Source organism: Aphelocoma coerulescens, chromosome 7 (genome assembly GCF_041296385.1).
Source record: "Aphelocoma coerulescens isolate FSJ_1873_10779 chromosome 7, UR_Acoe_1.0, whole genome shotgun sequence".
Classification (NCBI taxonomy): domain Eukaryota; kingdom Metazoa; phylum Chordata; class Aves; order Passeriformes; family Corvidae; genus Aphelocoma; species Aphelocoma coerulescens.
This window is the reverse complement of record NC_091021.1, coordinates 23946497-23963234: the sequence shown is the minus strand read 5'-3', so window position 1 is coordinate 23963234 and position 16738 is coordinate 23946497. Positions and strand designations below refer to the sequence as shown.

The 16738-nt window shown below is 59.6% G+C and overlaps 2 protein-coding genes across 2 annotated transcripts; one reads left to right on the top strand and one right to left on the bottom strand.

The window, feature by feature from the left end:
• The first annotated feature begins 1282 nt into the window (after positions 1-1282).
• On the top strand, positions 1283-2750 carry CDK5R2 (cyclin dependent kinase 5 regulatory subunit 2). Its single transcript, XM_069021568.1, has one exon. It carries the CDS (start codon positions 1415-1417, stop codon positions 2375-2377), a length of 963 nt encoding a protein of 320 aa, XP_068877669.1. The 5' UTR covers positions 1283-1414; the 3' UTR covers positions 2378-2750.
• Positions 2751-9510: 6760 nt separating this feature from the next.
• FEV (FEV transcription factor, ETS family member) lies at positions 9511-15124 on the bottom strand. The gene is made up of 3 exons (XM_069021746.1): positions 15018-15124; positions 13545-13747; positions 9511-11125 (listed from the first exon to the last, which is right to left on the bottom strand). The coding sequence occupies exons 1-3, from the start codon at positions 15122-15124 to the stop codon at positions 10614-10616; spliced, it is 822 nt and encodes a 273-aa protein (XP_068877847.1). The 3' UTR covers positions 9511-10613.
• Between the last annotated feature and the right edge of the window lie 1614 nt (positions 15125-16738).

Genomic DNA, 16738 nt, shown 5'->3' with positions numbered 1-16738 from the left:
TAGCTCCTCCCAGCTGATAATTCATTACCGCCTGTTAGCCTGTATCCATCCGGCAGCAGCTACATCCTGGCAACGACGTGTTCATTTCACACATAAAGTGCTGTATCAAAATGCATCCTTGAGACATTCTCCCCAAAACCTTTCCCAGCTGCCTGGGAATGTATGTATGCTTTACATACAGGAGCAGTCCCTGCAATTGGGGTGTTTTGTTCCTAAGGGATGCTTGGCACCCATCGTAGAAATCAGGGCTGCAGCTCATGAGAAATACAAAGGGGATTTTTCTGCACGGACCAGAGAAGCAGCATCTCTGGCATGCTCAGATCCATGGAGGGAGAAGCAGCATCTATGCACGTGCACATAGCTGGTTTATTGCACTCCATTTGCAATGATGCAGAAGTGCATCATCTCTTCCCTCCCCTCCTTCCCTGAGCGTCTGGGAGCTTTGGACGGCAGGACTGGCTGGTCTTGCCTTGGAAACATGGAGGTCGTCTCCTCCCGTTTCTCCAAGGTCCCTGACTTTGGCCCAATGCTGGTGACTGTCAGCCTGGCGGTAAATCTCCCTCCCACAGCTGAGTGGGAAGAGGCAGGGTGAGTGAAAGACCCCAGGCTTGCACAGCAGGTCATGGGAGTGCTCCCCCGCGGCACCTTCTGACTCCGTGTGGAGCCATGCCCAGGGCTGGGCTGGTTCTCAGGAGAGATGAGGCTCGCCCCCCAAGCATAAACCTTTCAGGTTGGCTGCCGAGTCACAGTTGGCCTTGCACCCACCCCAAGCCTTCTCCAGCTGCCCTATGAGAACACGTTCTTCCTGATCCTCACCCCTCCTCAGTGTCTCCTCTAGCATTTTCAAAGGCTCTTCTTCCCCACCGTGTTCTCCTAGCACCTATGGGCCAGGGGGCTCTGCTGGTCTGGGAAGGTTCATCCCTCCCCTTGTAGGTAAGAAAACAGAGCAGGCCGAAGAACCTCCCTAGCCCTCCCTAGACCCCTCCCATGTCCCCTGTCCTCTGGGCTCTCCCCCCCGCCCCGTCCCCACACAAAGGGCTGGGGGGCTGTGAGAGCATCGCAGGTCCCCGACCCCCGCCCTGGCGGGCGCACCGAACGAGGCCCCTATCGGTGAAGGTCACTCCGGGGCGGCGGCCGCCGGGCAAAGCCAAGCCGCGCTCTCCCCCCTCGCCGCCCACCGGCGAGGGGCGGGCGCACCGGGGGCCCGTGCGGCGGCGATTGGCTGTCGGCGGAGAGGCGGGGAGCGGCGGGGCCGCGGCTGGCTGCAGCGGCGGGCGCGGAGCCCAGAGCGGGCGCGGCGTAGCATCCTCGGGCACCGCGGCCCCGGTGCGGGCCGCCTCCCCCGCAGCTCCCGGCCTCCTATGGGCGGTGCCGGCGTCCCGGCCCCCGCACGCCCGTCCCGCTCGGCGTTAGCATGGGCACGGTGCTCTCCCTCTCCCCCGCCGCCTCCTCGGGCAAGGGCGGCGGCGGCGGGGGGCTGCTGGCCGACAAGGCGCCGGGAAGGGTGCCGGGCAAGGGCGAGAGCCGGCTGAAGCGCCCCGGCGTGCTAATCTCGGCGCTAACCTGGAAGCGGCTGGTGGCCGCCTCGGCCAAGAAGAAGAAGAGCACCAAGAAGGTGACGCCGAAGCCCAGCGGCGGGGCCCCGGGGGGCGGCCCGGGCCAGCCCGACCCGCTGGTGGTGCAGCGCAACCGCGAGAACTTGCGCAAGTCGGTGGTGGGGCCGGCCGACGGCGCCAAGCAGGGCCCGCTGGCCGTGCCGGTGCCCACAGTGCCCTCGGCGCCGCAGGAGCTGCACCCGGGCTCCGGCGGGGGAAAGCCGCCGCCGCCACCGCCGCCGGCCGGCAGCCGCCCCCCGGGGTCTCCGCGCCGCGTGGTGGTGCAGGCGTCCACCGGCGAGCTGCTGCGCTGCTTGGGGGACTTCGTGTGCCGCCGCTGCTATCGCCTGAAGGAGCTGAGCCCCGGCGAACTCATCTCCTGGTTTCGCAGCGTGGACCGCTCGCTGCTGCTGCAGGGCTGGCAGGACCAGGGCTTCATCACCCCGGCCAACCTGGTGTTCGTCTACCTGCTGTGCCGGGAAGCGCTGCGGGGCGAAGACATCGGGAGCCAGGCCGAGCTGCAGGCCGCCTTCCTCACCTGCCTCTATCTCGCCTACTCCTACATGGGCAACGAGATCTCCTACCCGCTCAAGCCCTTCCTGGTGGAGGGAGACAAGGGGCGCTTCTGGGAGCGCTGCCTGGGCATCATCCAGCGCCTCAGCGCCAAGATGCTGCGAATCAACGCGGACCCGCACTACTTCACGCAACTCTTCCAGGACCTCAAGAGCGAGGGCGAGGGCGGAGACGGGTCCAAGCACTGGACGATCAGCCTGGACCGCTAGGGAGGTACCAGGCCCCCGGCCCCGGGGGCGGAAGGGGCCGCGCACCGAGGGGCGGGGGAGGCGAAGGACTGTCGGATTCCCCCTCCTGCCCCCACATCCTCCTCGCCTTCCCCCTTCCTCAGCCGTCAGTTCCACGGAGACGCTGCTTGGACCCTCCCTGCTCCGGATCCGGCTGCCCCCCTCCCCCGCCTCCGACCCCAGCTGGGGGCTGCGCTCCGGAACACCGAGGCGGCGGTGAAGACCGGGGAGGGGGAGTGGTGTTCCTCCCACCTTCGCGAATGGGGGGAGGGGGAGGCTGCGGAGGAGCGGAGGCTCCTGGATGCGTTTTCTCTAGAAAAAAGGGGTGATAAAATGGATGCGGGGGTCGGGGGCAGGAGGGTTCGGGGGGGGTTTTGGGGTGTGGCGGGTGCCCCAGACAGAGGGTGCATGTGAACGAGCCCCGCAGCGCGGGCAGGGCCGCCCCGCACTTCCGCAGCGCTCCCGGTGCTGTCCGTGGTGCTGGAGCTGCCGCGCCTGAGCAGACAAAGGCGGGGATTGCGGGCAAGGCTGGGGGGGTTTCTGTGCTGTGGGCGATGCCTTCCCCCCACCCCCCCGCCCACGTGTGGTATATGGGCCCCCCCAGCATGGGCGACTCTGCCCCTCACCCCGCGGGAGCCGCCCGCACGCCCCTTTGTTCGAGCCGCTGGGGGGGTGCCCACGCCCCTCCCCGCGGGTAAATGCCCCCGGTGCGCCCCCCGAAACAGGGGGGATGCCTCCTCCCACCTTGGCTTGCTGCGGGAAGAGGGGTCTGTGCCAAGGGAGGCCTAGGGTGCCCAAACGGAGGGGGCCTGCTATGGGAGGGGGGGTCTCCTCTCCTCTTGCTTTGCTTCACTGGAGAATAAAGAGGTGGCCTGGATGGGCCTGGTGGTGGCTCCTGGACTTGCTGGGCTGTGGGGTGCAAGGGCAATTGGGGTAGCACCCCAAGCTCCTGGTCATGGCCTACTCCTCCCCAAGAGGAATGGGGGGCCCTAGTTCCTAAAGGGGGTTTTACTATCCAGTGTGAGTTACGGGTCAAAATTTCACCCCTCTTTGTGCCCAAGGCCAGTCTTGGTCCACCTGAGTGTCTCTTGGACCCTTGTGAGCTCTCCTGGCCTCCTCCATTCCAGATGGAAATTCCTGATGCCTGTCTGCCACAATGAATTTTAACAGGATGCCACAGTTCATGTCACCTCCTTTTTTTATTATTATATTTAGTTTTATTTTTCCTAAAGCTATGCCCTCCCTCACCTCATTCCTCCCTATCTCTTCTCTGCAGGGCTGGGCTCCCTTCCCTGGCAGCAGCAGGCTGTGGGAGCTGTGCTGCTATCCCTGTTACCAGCCCTGTGCTTCTGCAGACTTCCAGGGAGAGGAGCAGAGAACAGGAAGGCTTTGCCTTTTTTATAGCTGGTTGCTATGCTTCAGGGTACTGAATTTGCCAGGACTTCTTTAGCAGAAGCTGCCGCATATGCTCTCTGGTCGGGGTCTGCATCCAATGCTTCACAGCCCCTCTGAGCCAGGCATTCAGGCTCCACTCAGCTGGGAAGAGCTGTGCTGGCTCTGCAGGTCATGGAGGGTAAGGTGGATTCTCTCTACCTTTGTGTGCATCAGCAGAGCTCTAATTAGGCCCAATCTGGCTCATTCAGGCAAAGCTGTGCTGCCAGGAAGACAGCACAGATGTCCCTGTGACGGGGCCTGACCTGGCAGGGTGCTGTGCAAGGCTTTTCCATGGCTGTGTAAACCCACCAGGACCGATGCTGCTCCCGTCCTCCCTCTCATCATGGATGCTCTTGTCCCTGCCTTTAGATCGACATTCATGTGACCTTGTGGTGAGCTGTCTGGGCCACAATGCATTCACAACCCACCCCAAATTTGGCCATATCCACATCTTGTCATGAGAAAGGTAACTTTGGCTTAAACTGGTGGAATTGGAGCCTTAGAGCTCCTGTGGGGCTGCTGGAGGAAGCCTGACTCTCCCATAGCAGCGTTTTGCAGAGAGGGAAACTGAGGCGCAGTGAGAATCAAGCATGGTGGTTTGCTGCATCACAGGGTAACACCTGAGCCATTGGTGCCAGCTATTTTCCACCCTGAGCTGTGGTGTTTGTCCAGTGATCTCTATTCCCAGCTGCAGGGCTTTACAGAGTCTCCTCCACAGAACTGAACAGCCTCCCAGCACTGAAGGATTTTCCCACCCTACAGATCTCCTTAGAAACACTCACAGGGTTATTCCGGCTCCAATCCCCAGCCTTTTAAAATGCTTCCAGCTGCAGTGAGGCCATGTCCTTCCCCTCCTCCCTTGTGTTTCATTGATTAAGAGTGCTAGGCCTCATTGGGGGATTTAGGAAGAGCTAATTGCAGACTGGTAATTGAAGACAGCTTGGAGTCTCTGGAAATGTCAAGGAATGAGAGAGGAGCTTATATGCTCCCATGCATTTAAATATGCATCATCGGCTCAGCCAGAGCCTTACTGGAGGGAGGGAGACATGTCTGGTTTTCCCTCCCCCAGAGGACCTTGTACAGCTGCTGGGGGGAGTGAGGCAGGGGGAGTACTAATCTTACCTTGTCTGGGAGCCTTCTGATCCCCCAAGGCAAAGGGGACGTGAGAGGGAACACAAGCAGGGCTGGGTACTGAGGGTGGGAATCTCAGAGAGGCTTGGGAGCTTGGTTTTCGCCTCTTAAAAACTGTGTGATTTGACATGCCAGACCCCTGTGCTGCTGCATGATTGATGGTCTGGACTCAGGAGCTAGCTATTGGGCAGCAGCAAGGGGAATGGATAGAGCTTGTCCCCAAACTTGTGATCCCTGCAGCCACCAGTGCTCTTTGAGGAGCAATGAGGGACTGAGACTCTCTCAGGGGGGGCTGGGAAGCCCCCTGTGCTGCCAGCCACAGGGCCTGGCAGTGTCTGGGCTTGCAGGGATGGGAGGATTCACACTGGGTTTGGGACTCAGAGGTAGAGCAGCAGGGCCAGGTCAGTGATCAATCACTGCAGGAATCCAGGTGAGGGACCCCAGTACTTTCCTAGTTTGAAATTCCTCCAGCAGCAACACATCTCCTTTCCACACCTCACAGTGGATGCCCCATCTGCTCCACATTGCAGCAGCAGAGGTGGGCACTGCAGCCCGCAGTGGGTTTGGTCCCTCCTGCCCCAAGGAAGCCTCTTCTCAGGCCATAGCACCCTTATCTTCCTTCCCAAAGGTGCATGGGGCTGTTAGAGGTGCCCTGGGTGGCAGTGGGTCCCAAGGATGCATAGTCACACTTGAAAAAGGGAGTTTCTCCTTGGAGTCATGGAAAAACAGCTCTGTGGGACTTTCCTTGCCTGAATTCTCTGTCTGTGGAGCAAACACCATGGGCTAGATGAGCTGGCCATGGCACTGGAGCATGGAGGTGATGGGCAGCTGGAGCAGCCAGCCTGGCAAGCCATGCCTCTTCCAGTCAGATAAACAGCAGGGAACCTGTGGTTTTGCTATTAAGAGTTGTCATCATCCCCCAGAATGACTTGGAGATGCTCCATGGGAGGAAAATGTTCTGGATGATGCAGACCCAGCACCTGCATGGCTGGTGAAGGACCTGCCTGGGCCCAGCTTTCTGTGCAAGCCTTTCCTCATTTGCCTGGATGATGGATAACGTGTTCCTCGATGCAGATGGAAGTGGAAGGTCTCTCTTCTGCCTCTGTGGGAGCTGCTCAAACAGTGGCTCCAGTGCAGCTTTGGGCTCTTGCTGCTCTGTTGAAATGGGGATGGCTTGTGGGTGCAGGTTTCTGGTGGCCTCCCTGCTCCATGGCACTTCAGTCACAGCTGCCAGTGGGGTGCCTGTGGGGGAATACGTGGGCAAAATGACCCAGGGAGATGGCAGCAAATGGCAGAGACAATATGTCAGGTCCCAGACTAAACTGTCTGATGAGAAATTTGTACCCAGGGAGGGGCAGGATGCTGCCCCAGGGTCTCATCTGGTAGAAGACACACCCATCTTGGGTGGAAACCTGCAAGAGCTCTGCCTGCGCCAAGGGTGGCCCAGTGGCAGGCATGAAACTGAGGGAGGTGGGATGGCAGACAGTTTGGCTCCCACTGTAGCCAAAGCATGGCCTGTGGCCTTGCCTGGCTGATGTGTTTGGGACTGAGGAGGACAGACTGGGGACCACTCTGTGCCAGGAAGGTGGGGCAGGTGAGGAAGGGGAACTGGCTACCTTGGAGCCCTACTGTGATGGTTAATCCTTCTGCCACAGAGCCTGGCAAAGCAGAGGGCCAGGACTGTACAGTCTGGGTCATTACCTCCAGCTCACCGAGAGCTGAGCATGGAAGTTTCCCTGTGCTGTGTCCCCTGCCTGTCTCACAGTCCTTTGTCACCCCTGAGGACTGAGCTCCCTGGGGGACAGCCAGGCAGAACCAAGCTGTGACCCAGGGCAGATGTGGGGAGTCTGGCCCAGGGAGTGAGTGTCCCCTGGGCTGGAACAGGGACTGTTCCCTCATCAGAAGTCCTGCATTAGAGCATAATCTGGCATTAGCGCATTAATCCAGTCCTCCTGCTACTCAGCTCCTGCCCTCAGCAAAGTCCACACCAAGGTCTCAGTGTACAGCTGGGCAGCAGTGGTACCAGGACACTCTCCCTGGCTGCCCATGATGGGAACCAGAGAGCTGGTGGCAGCAGGGACAAGATTTGGGGTTTTGGTGGCAGTACAGCTCCAGCCCTCAGCACGTTGCCAAGGGAGAAAGCATCTTCTGGAAGCATCACTGTTGCTTGCTTGGAGGGACTTCACACAGGGTTTTGGAGCCTGGCTGCCTGCACCTGCAGGCGCTGGCTGAGCCACACTAAGTCATGAAGCACTTTGCAGGGAGCCAGGCCAAAAGGAGGTGGTGTCTGGAGAGAGGATGTGAGTCAGCAGCTTGGGGGTAGGGGGCTGAGGAGCCAGTGCAGCCAGGATGAGGAGAGAAGGAAATAGGTGGGAATTGGGAGAGCTGGAGAGGGTGCAGGAGTGGGCAGGGAGGCAGACTGTGTGCCCCAGGTCAGGCATGGTTTGGCTGTGCTGCAAAGGCTCTTCCCAGCATGAGAAATGAAGACAGTGACAACATGACTTCAATAAAATAGGAGAGGGGCTACTCCATTCCCCCTCTGATCCATTACTGGGGGACTGGAAGGTTTTGGAGAAGTTGGAGGGGTCCCCCTGTCATGCTGGCAAGAGGCTGAGGTAAGGGCAGCCCTCTTGCCAGCTGAGCAAAGCCAGATACAAAGATACATTTGTTTTTATTTTTTCAGTAGCAAAAAAACCCAATCTGTCTTCCTTTAATCACAGGGCAGCAGAAGAAGCTGCCAGGCCATGTGCTCTGCTCCCTCACTCTTCCTAGCACAGGCTGAAGCCCTTTGGGGCTGTGTTCCCCATCTCACCCTGCACCCAGCACCCAAGGACTCCCCACAGGTAGGTTGGAAGCCCATGGGTGCACTGAGAGCAGCTGTCAGCCACATAAAAGAGGCTCCCCACCAGCTGCTGCACCCCACTGCCAGAGACAGTGCTCCTCCATCTGCCCCGCGGGCTGGGCACCCCTGCTCAGGGCCAGGGATGATGTTCCACAGGGAGCTGTGCTGGGCTCGGCCCTGCTTGCCCATTGGCAGGATTTTGCTGCAGTCTGCTCCGAGCCGGTGGTTTTGGTGACTGAAGAAACCTGCAGAAAGCAGCACTGCTGGTGGACTGGGTTAGACAGGGCTCTGGGGAGGGGGGAGGCTGGGTTGGGAGAAGGTGGTGCTCTGTTCACCCCTCCGATAAGCTCAACATGTCGTGAGGGGAGGTGGCTCCCAGTGGGGCCTGGGGATGGGAGCATCCCGAGTTGCCATGGTGACACCGGCTGCATCCTCAGGCGGGCAAGAGCAGCGCTGGTGCAGTCCCGCATGGGTGTCCCTCCCGCTTCCTTCCTGGCTGCCGTCCCTAGGGAGTGCGGGGCTGGCGCCCGGCTTTTGGCGTGGCACCCTGGGGACAGAGCGGTGGGACTGTGCCAGGTGAGCTCAGAGCAGAGCCAAGCCAGCCATAGCTGCAGCCTGTTGGGTGTGTGCGGTGGTCCTCCCTCGCCCAAAAAGGTAAGTCCCCCTTTTCCCTAGCATATCCCGCCTCCAATCCATCAGGAATCCGGACTGCAGAGTCGGGCGTGAGGCGGGGGCTGGACTCACCTGGGCTTCCCTGGGACAGGCACTGGCAGAGGGACGGGAAGGGGGGGAGAAGGGAGGAGCTTCTAGTGACCCACATCCCTTAATCCGTGTCCTGCCCTGCGTCACGCAGTTACCTAAGCCCTGAAGCAGGCTTCCCCGGCGAGGGCACAGCCCTCTGCCCCTCTCTGAGGGAGCCAGCTGTGGCCATTTCCCCTGTTTTGCCCTTGTAAAGCCGAACTTGGGGGCAGGGGTTGTCTCCAGCCTATCTCGGCACTGGTTGCGTGGGGGTAACTCCTCCCTTTCCCCCTCACTTCACCTCCTGCTGTTCTTGGGAACCAGGCTATGCAACACTCAGAAAGCCTGGAGGTAGGGATAGCCCCCCACCCAGTCCCTGCAAGTCCTTTCGCACCCATGGCCTCTCTGCTAGCAGCATCAGGCCCCCGCACTTCAGCCTGAGCTCTCTCCCTGCAGGACACACTGGCATCAGATCCCACTCCCTCAAGCTGATTAGGGCAGTGAGGATGCATTGGGGCAGATGCCACCAAGGCTATGAGAGTGACCAGACCCTGGCGGGATGCAGAAGTGGCAGCATGGAGCCCCCAGATCTGGGAACTGCTGTGATCTGGGGCATGAAGGGAGAGGAGGTGGGGGCTGGCCACTCCTTCCATGGTCTGGGTAGTTGCATGACTCCCCCTACACAGCCAGTTTGATATCTGTTGCAAGCCTGGGAGCCTGAGACAGCATATGTGACTTCCCTGAAGGTATGTTTCAAGGAACCCAGAGGTTTCCATCTCTGTCCTATCTCTTGGGGGCTGTAAGAACCAGAGGGGATGCCTGGAGAAAAGGTGATGCAGACACTGGCAACATCCTTCCCACCCCAGCCCTGAAGGTGTTCTGCCTCAGATGGAAGAGGATTTGCTGAGTGGTTCCCCCTCTCACCAGCTCCCTTCAGACAGGAGAGGACACAGGTCACAGCACCTCTCTGTTTTATTGAAGACCAATCCCACCCCCCAGCCAGTGTGGAGCTCAGCATGCCCAGCTCTTCTGCATCCACTGGGCCAAAGTCCTGCTCTGGAGGATGGGGGCAGTTCCTTGAACCCAGGGGCAGAGACCCAGGGCTGCCCCTTGGCGCCTGGGGCTCCCAGTCCTGCTGTCATCCCTTCTTCTGCTTCACCGCCCACCCTGCCTTGTCCCTGGGGATGTTCCTACTTATGGGGGGTGTCCCACCAAGCCCTGCATGTGAGGGGCTAAAGCTGGAGTAAAACTGGTACATTAATCTTGGAAGTGATGAGCAGGACATGGGCTCATGTGCAGGGTGTCAGGGACTGTCTGTGGTGTGATCCTCGGGCACTGGGGAGAGGGCGGAGTTGCAGAGACCAGGCTATGCTGCCTCCAGGCTCTGGCCTTGCCCTGAGGACTGGCAGTGTGCCCCACACTTGTCCCTGGCACATCCAATCCCAGAGCCCTGCCCTGGGCATGAGTGAACCCACAGAAAGCATCTGCCCTCCAGACCAAGGCTTCTCCTGAGGGCTGAAGGAAGCTGCCTTCAGGCAGCAGGTGTAGGAGGGATGGAGGAAAGGAAGTCTTTGGAGACAAAGGTGAGGGGACCAAGTGGTCAAGGAAGGTCCCCTTTCTTTGTCCCTGCTCAGTGGGACCCTCATTCATGGACACAGCCGCCCTGGGGCCCCAGCTCCTGACTCCTCTCTGCAGGGAACAGGGAGGGCAGGACATTCACAGAGCGGGCAGCATGTGGCAAAGGAAAGGTGGGGCAATGTCCCTGCCAGGAGGGGAGCCCACGGTTTTTCCTTCCATTCACACCCTGCTTTAGGTATCCACATCTGTCCCCAGGATCATGGATACTTCCTCATCTTAAATTTAGATGGCTTCTCTCCTCCAGCCACCCATATCAAAGAACCAACCCAGCTACCCTGCAGGCACCCCCCCCCTCACCCACACCACTCCAAATCTAAAAGGGGGTAAGTGAGAGCAGGGCACAATCCCATCCCCCATCCCTCCCTGCTGAGCTTCCCAACTCCACAGCCCCATGCTTCCAGGGGCATGGAGCATCCACTTGGCACAGCCAAGCTTCTAATGGTAATGGTTGTTCATGTTGTTGAGGTGGGAGGCTGCCATGGCACTGAACGGGGCTGAGGGCTGGAGCCCATGCCCAGGGTAGAGGGATGGGCTGGAGCCAGGCCAGTAGGAGAAGCCAGCCGGTGTCACTCCCGAAGTCATGAGGTTGAGTTTGGAGATGCCTGAGAAGGGCAGCGGTGCCAGGTTGCCCTGAAATTTGTAGAGAGCGTGATCGGGGGTGGCTGGCTGGCACACCTGCGCCAGCCCGTGGAAGTCGAACTTGTAGGCGTAGCGCTTGCCGTGGACCTTGGTCATGATGTTCTTGTCATAGTAGTAGCGCAGTGCTCGGCTCAGCTTGTCGTAATTCATGTTGGGTTTGCTCTTGCGCTCGCCCCAGCGCCGCGCCACCTCGTCAGGGTCGATCAGCTTGAACTCCCCGTTGGTGCCTTCCCAGGCGATGCAGTTCAGGTTGGCCCGGTCCGAAAGCAGCTCCAGCAAGAACTGCCACAGCTGGATCTGCCCGCTACCTGCAAGGCCGGGCCCCAGAGAGGTTAAAGCTCCCTCCCAGGGCACAAAGTGAGGTACAGGATATGCCCCAATCCCTTGACCCACTGTTATGTTGCCCCCTCCTGCACCCAGGATTCGGCTGCGCCTCATTGCATCTTCCTTGCAATGGTAACAAGGTTATGTCTCCTTTGCAACGTCCCAACCCCATCCTACACCCCAGGTATGAGGACAAGAAGAAGCCCGTGCACCTTGGGATGGAGGAGGAGTGCTCAGAGGTCAACGCAGGTTGCAGTGGGTCTGGATCCAGGGTCTCCCCATCCCTCCCCCCACATTCACACACCACTGAAGATGAATACCTGCTTGTTTGTTTTCATGTGAGGATGTGGCCTTATTCTTTTATTGGCAGACTCAAGAAGGAGATATCTTGGCAGAACCCAGATGTATCCCAACACAAATACTCCCCACAGCCATGTCTGCTTGAAGCTGGGCTGGTGTCACAGCACAGCCCCTGCTCTAGGGACATTGTGCCCTGCACAGACATCTCCATGGTCAGATCAAGTCAGGGTGCAATGCTCATCTGAACTACACCACAGAGAGGCACAGATAGGTACAGGAGAGGGAGAGATGAGGACATAGCATGACCTTCTGTGGCTTTGAATCAGGCTTCAGTGATGGTCCTTATTTCCAGAGGAAAAATGTCCTCCCTGAGCCATGACCATTGCATCTGCAGCTTGCACTGAGGAGTATCCTCAGTGGGTGCCTGTGGTGCCCCTGTGCCAGGCTGTGCACACACTGGAGCCTGGCACACCTCCACATGCCCATGGTGTGGCACAAGGACATGCTCCATCGAGTCTGGCCAGAGGTCATGAGAGGAGAGGGAGTCTGGACCTTTGGGCAAGGAGGAATCCTACTGCTGGGACCCGGCCACCCTGCAGAGCAGCCCTGCACTTACCTAGACACCCCACTCTGCCTCCTCTGAGCAGCATCCTCTGCACATCCCTGCTCCTGATGCCAGCCCTTGCAGCACGGTCTCTTTCCGGAGCAGAGGATGTGCCTTTGCAGTTATCCCTGTGCTTTTCTATCATTATTGTGTCTAAAGGTGCTTGGATCCTATACAGAGATTTAGCACCCATGACCTCTGCAGCAAGCAGTCCTACAGCTCTGCTACATTTCCCACAAAGAACCACTTTGTTTTGCTTGTTTTAGACCCACCTATTTTATCTGGTGCTCCCCAGATCTTGCTGTAGAAGAAGCAGGGAAAAGCCATTCTCCATCCATCCCTGTTCCACCAAAACCCACTCAGACATCCCGATCCAGGCAGTTGAGCCCAGCTCTTTCCAAGGCATTGTATTTCCTAATTCCCCATCCTGGGACCAAGGTGGGGGATCTCTCCTCCCTAGGGTGCAGCTGCAGCCCTTGCCTCTTCTCCATCACCACAGCCCCCACCCCGGCCTCCAGCTATCTCCCGCCCGCAGGTGTTCCACCCCATGCAAGGAGGTCAGGGGAGTGTTGGGGGGTGCATCTCGGTGGGATGGTGAGGCTCAATCCTACCTGCTGCAGGGTTCAATGATAATGCACCTTAGAGCTCCCTAAGGAAATATCCAGGAATCCAAAAAGATCCTTCTCACTGCAGCACAGTGCTTGAGTATGGCTGGGCAGAGTCCGCAGTGCAGAGGCAAAAGGGTTCCTCCAGTTCCATCTTTTCTCCCCCTCCCACCACTAAACCAGGGCTCCATTTTTCCTGCTCAGAACACCCCTGGTCCCTGTCTTCCTGCAAGCAGGCAAGCCACACGGCCCAAACACCACAGTGCTGGCCCCGCGATGCCCAGTGCTGCTGCGCTCCAAAGCAGGCTCCAGCCTGCTCCCTGGCCAGCGCTGGCCGATGCTCGTGACCCCTGCGTGGTTTTTTCCAGATGGATGGCTCCGGTTCCCGAGAACCCATCACTTCCCAGCCCTGCCCCAGCACTTCACTGGCAGCTCCCTCACGGATGATGTCTCAGCTCTCCTCTCCACTCGCCGGAACGGATCTCCCGAGCCCGAATTAGCCCGCCCCACTCCCGGGATGGCTGGCAGCTCCCTCCCCGTCGGATGTCCCGGAGCTCCTGGGAGACCGGAGCTAGGACCCTGCACTCTCCCCGCTGCGGGGCTCGGGGGCATGAGTACCCCGCTCCCCTCTGATGCCACGGGACGGAGGCTTCCGACCGTCGGGGCTCGCCGCTCTTCCCGTGGGAATTGGCGGCAGGATGCTCCCAGCCCGAGGCGCTCGCAGCGGCAGGGAACGGGGACTCCGCGGTGGCCTTGTCCTGCAGTGGCAGTGCCCGGGAAAGGGTCCCCGGTGGCTGCTGGGCGGGAGAGAATGCGAACGCCCCGGGAGTCCCCGCTCTGTGCCAGCCGAGGGGAGCAGGGCCTGTCCGGGGGAAGGGGCAGCAGTGCTCTTACCTTTCTGCACGCCGGGGCTGAGAGACCCCCACGCCTGGCTCTTCCCGTCTTTGAACAAAGTTTCCCCGACTGGATCTGGGGGAAAAAGAGGCGCGGGTGGAGTGTAGGGAGGGCTGGAGCCAGGCGGGACCGCGACCCCCCAGCGCCCACCCGCGGGCAGCGTCCCCGCAGCCCCCGGCCGCTCCCCCTTGCCTGCCCCGCCGCTGCGGCGAAGCCAGGAAACGCGTCCAGGAAAAAGGAAATCCGATTTCCGACCCAGCCGGGGAAGCTTTTAAATAGGAATAGAAAATCCCGTGGGCTGGGGTAGGGAGGAGAGAGGGAGTGAGGGAGAGAGCTGTGGGGCAGGGGGAGAGGGAGATGAGGCGGGTGGGTGGCAGGATGGGTGACAGGAGCGGTGGGTGGAAGAAAGGATGTCTGTCGGCATTTGGGGAGTGGACCGCTGTGGAAAGGAGAGAAAAATGGATAGATGGATAGAAGGAATGAAGGAAGGAAGGAAATGGGTGAATGGATGGAAAGACAGAAGAGACGATGGTGAGTGGGTAGATGGAGGAAAGAAAGTGCAAGAGATGGGCGGATGGAAGGAAGGGCAGGTAATGGGTAAGGTGATGGGAAAACAGGCTGATGGAAGGGACACTGGGTAGATGGAGAGGTTGGCTGATAGCAGGGATGGAAAGGGGGATGCAGGGACAAATGGGTGGAGTGGAAGGATGGATGGATGCAAGCACAGGGGAAGGGTGGGTGCGTGGGTGGAAAGATAGGTTGGAAGAAAAGAAGGGTGGATGAAGAGATGGAAGGACAAGGTGACGGTGGGGGGATGAAGAATGGGAAGGTGAGTGTGTGGGTGTGGAAGGCTGTGAGGACAGCTGGAAGGAAGAAGGAAGGGATGGTTGTGGTGCTGGAAGGCAGGAAGAGAGAATGGACAGAGGGAGAGGAGATAACAGGGTGGACGCTGGAAGAAGATGGGGCAGAGGAGAGCCCCAGGGCCTCAGCGGGACAGGGCGGGCAGGGGCTGGGTGCTGTGCGGTGCACGGCGCTGCGGTGGGGCAGCGGCCGAGGGATCCGCCCGTACCTGGCAGGTACATGTTGAGCAGCAGTGGCACCGCTCCGGTGCCGTGTCTCATGGCAGCTGTGGGGGCGGCCCGCGGGCTGCATGTTTTAATATTCCTGCCCCTATTATTATTATTATTATTCCACTTTATCAGGGAGCAGCTGATGGCGAATAAATGGCAGCGGGACGGGCAGGGGACGGGCAGGGGCCGGGGGAGGCGGGGGAGGGGGGAGTTTCCAGGCAACTCGCAGGGGCTGGGGCCCCGGCTCCAGCAATTTCCTCCGCTGTAATTAAAGCGGGCGCTGCCCCCCCCCCGCTCCCCCCGCTATCGGGCCCGCATCAGACTTTAATCACGGCCGCGGGTTTCTATGGAGAGCGGCTCGGGCCGCTTCCTGCCTCTTCCGCCTCCTTAACTCTTCGCAAACACGGCGCTGACATCCCAGCTGGGAGCGGGCTCGGACACTGCCTGGAGACTGCCCGGCCCCGGCCTCCCACCAGCATCCTGCTTCCCGGCTCGCCGGTCGGCCGGCATCGCCTCGGACCCTGCATCTCGCTGCACGGCATCGGCAGCGGCATTGTCCCCCTGGCGTCTGTCTCTCCGAGCCACAGTGCTGCTGGCCGTCGGGGTCCGTGCCTGCCCCTTCCCCTTCCCCAACTCCAGCGTCAGCAGCACAGTCCTGGGGTCTCCTTGGAGTTCCCAGAGCCCTGGGATGGGCCAGCTGAGTCCCCACCAGGTCCCTCCACCTCCAGGACACTGTCATGGGGTTTCTCTGCAGTGCTCAGGTTCAGGGTGGGTAAGCGCATCTCCAGCAGTTGGTGGCACCAGGTCATACCACAGCTCTGCCACCTCCCTGGCTCCTCTGTGCCTTTCTGAATAGTCCCTGCCTCAGGCACAGTTAAGTCTGTGATCATCCCACAGCACCCCGCCCTGTCCCAACCTGTTGCACATCTTTATTAGGATCTGTAGAAGCTGGGTAACCCCCAACACCCATACAAAGCACGATGGCCCCATCTTCATCTGCTCATCCTGGGCAGCCCTGGGTACATTCTGAAGACAGGAGGGTATTTCGTGGAGAAACTTACAATGGAGAAAGGGGATACCAGCTCCAAAAAGACACATCTGGCCAGGATTTTCCCTGTCACCCGTGGCTCCAGCTGCTATATGCACTTGTGAGGTGCTGTCAGAGTCTCTGTCCCCGGGGTCAAGAGTGGACCCTCCACAGGATCCCACAGCTTGAGGCAGCCAGGCAGTGTGCCAACAGCTGTCACCAGTTCTACTCTATGAGTCCCACACTGTACAGCCAAGCTCACAACTTCTCCTGTGGTGTTTCATTGATGTCTGGCAGGAGGATGAGCTCTTATGCTGGATTTAGCTGCCTTTCTGGAAAGTGAGCATTGTAAGGGATGAATGTAACAGAAACCGGGATATGGCCATGCCAGACTCACTGTTATTATTTATACTGCAGCCAAAATGTGCCCTGCATAAGAAGCTGCAGCCCCAGGGGAGCGATGCTCAGTCAGGGTGGCACAGCCCAAAAGGACTGGTGTCTCCTCTTTGCAGGGGGTGTCCAAAGTGTTTACAAAACCGAGGGTCCCTTGGTTACTGAGCTCCACCTCTGCTCCACGTGCTCCACCTCTGGTGCCCCTCTCCATCACAGACTAAGAGCAGATGATGGCAAGGGGAGACATGAGCAGAGCCCATGGTATTCCTCCAGCAATTCCCCACCAATACACCAATGTAACAGCTCTTAAAAAGTTTCTTTTCCGCCAACTTGTCCCCTGAGCTCCTGTGAACCCCTCAGTGGGATGCCCAGCTCTGTACAGCCCAGCAGCCCTGGCTGCTCCCTGCATCCCTGTCCTCCCCAGCCCCTCAAGGGCAGCACTCCTAGCAGTGGCTCCGCAGCCTCCCGGACTTGCTTTCGCTGCCTGAGTCACCGAAACAAACCGCAGGCAACGGAAAACAAGCCCCGGAGACAGCGGGGTGAGGTGAGGAGCGTGCCAGACCCACCAACCCCTTCTCTCCTGGCAGCCGGAGTGACCATGACACTCCTCCTGCAAACCTGCATGGCGGAGGGCATGGAGGGGGAGTCTGGGCTGAGGGACACTGCATCAGCCCAAAGTGGGGAGAGGGCAGGGGTGCAGTAGG

What these genes read in the sequence shown, in the direction of transcription:
- CDK5R2 (XM_069021568.1), top strand. Translation starts at nt 1,415, where the DNA reads ATGGGCACGGTGCTCTCCCTCTCCCCCGCCGCCTCCTCGGGCAAGGGC.
- FEV (XM_069021746.1), bottom strand. Translation starts at nt 15,124, where the DNA reads ATGCCGGCCGACCGGCGAGCCGGGAAGCAGGATGCTGGTGGGAGGCCG. An exon ending in AGCTGGGATGTCAGCGCCGT is followed by an intron (nt 13,748 to 15,017) that starts GTTTGCGAAGAG and finishes GCTTCGCCGCAG; the next exon opens with CGGCGGGGCAGGCAAGGGGG. An exon ending in CAGCCCCGGCGTGCAGAAAG is followed by an intron (nt 11,126 to 13,544) that starts GTAAGAGCACTG and finishes CCGGCCTTGCAG; the next exon opens with GTAGCGGGCAGATCCAGCTG.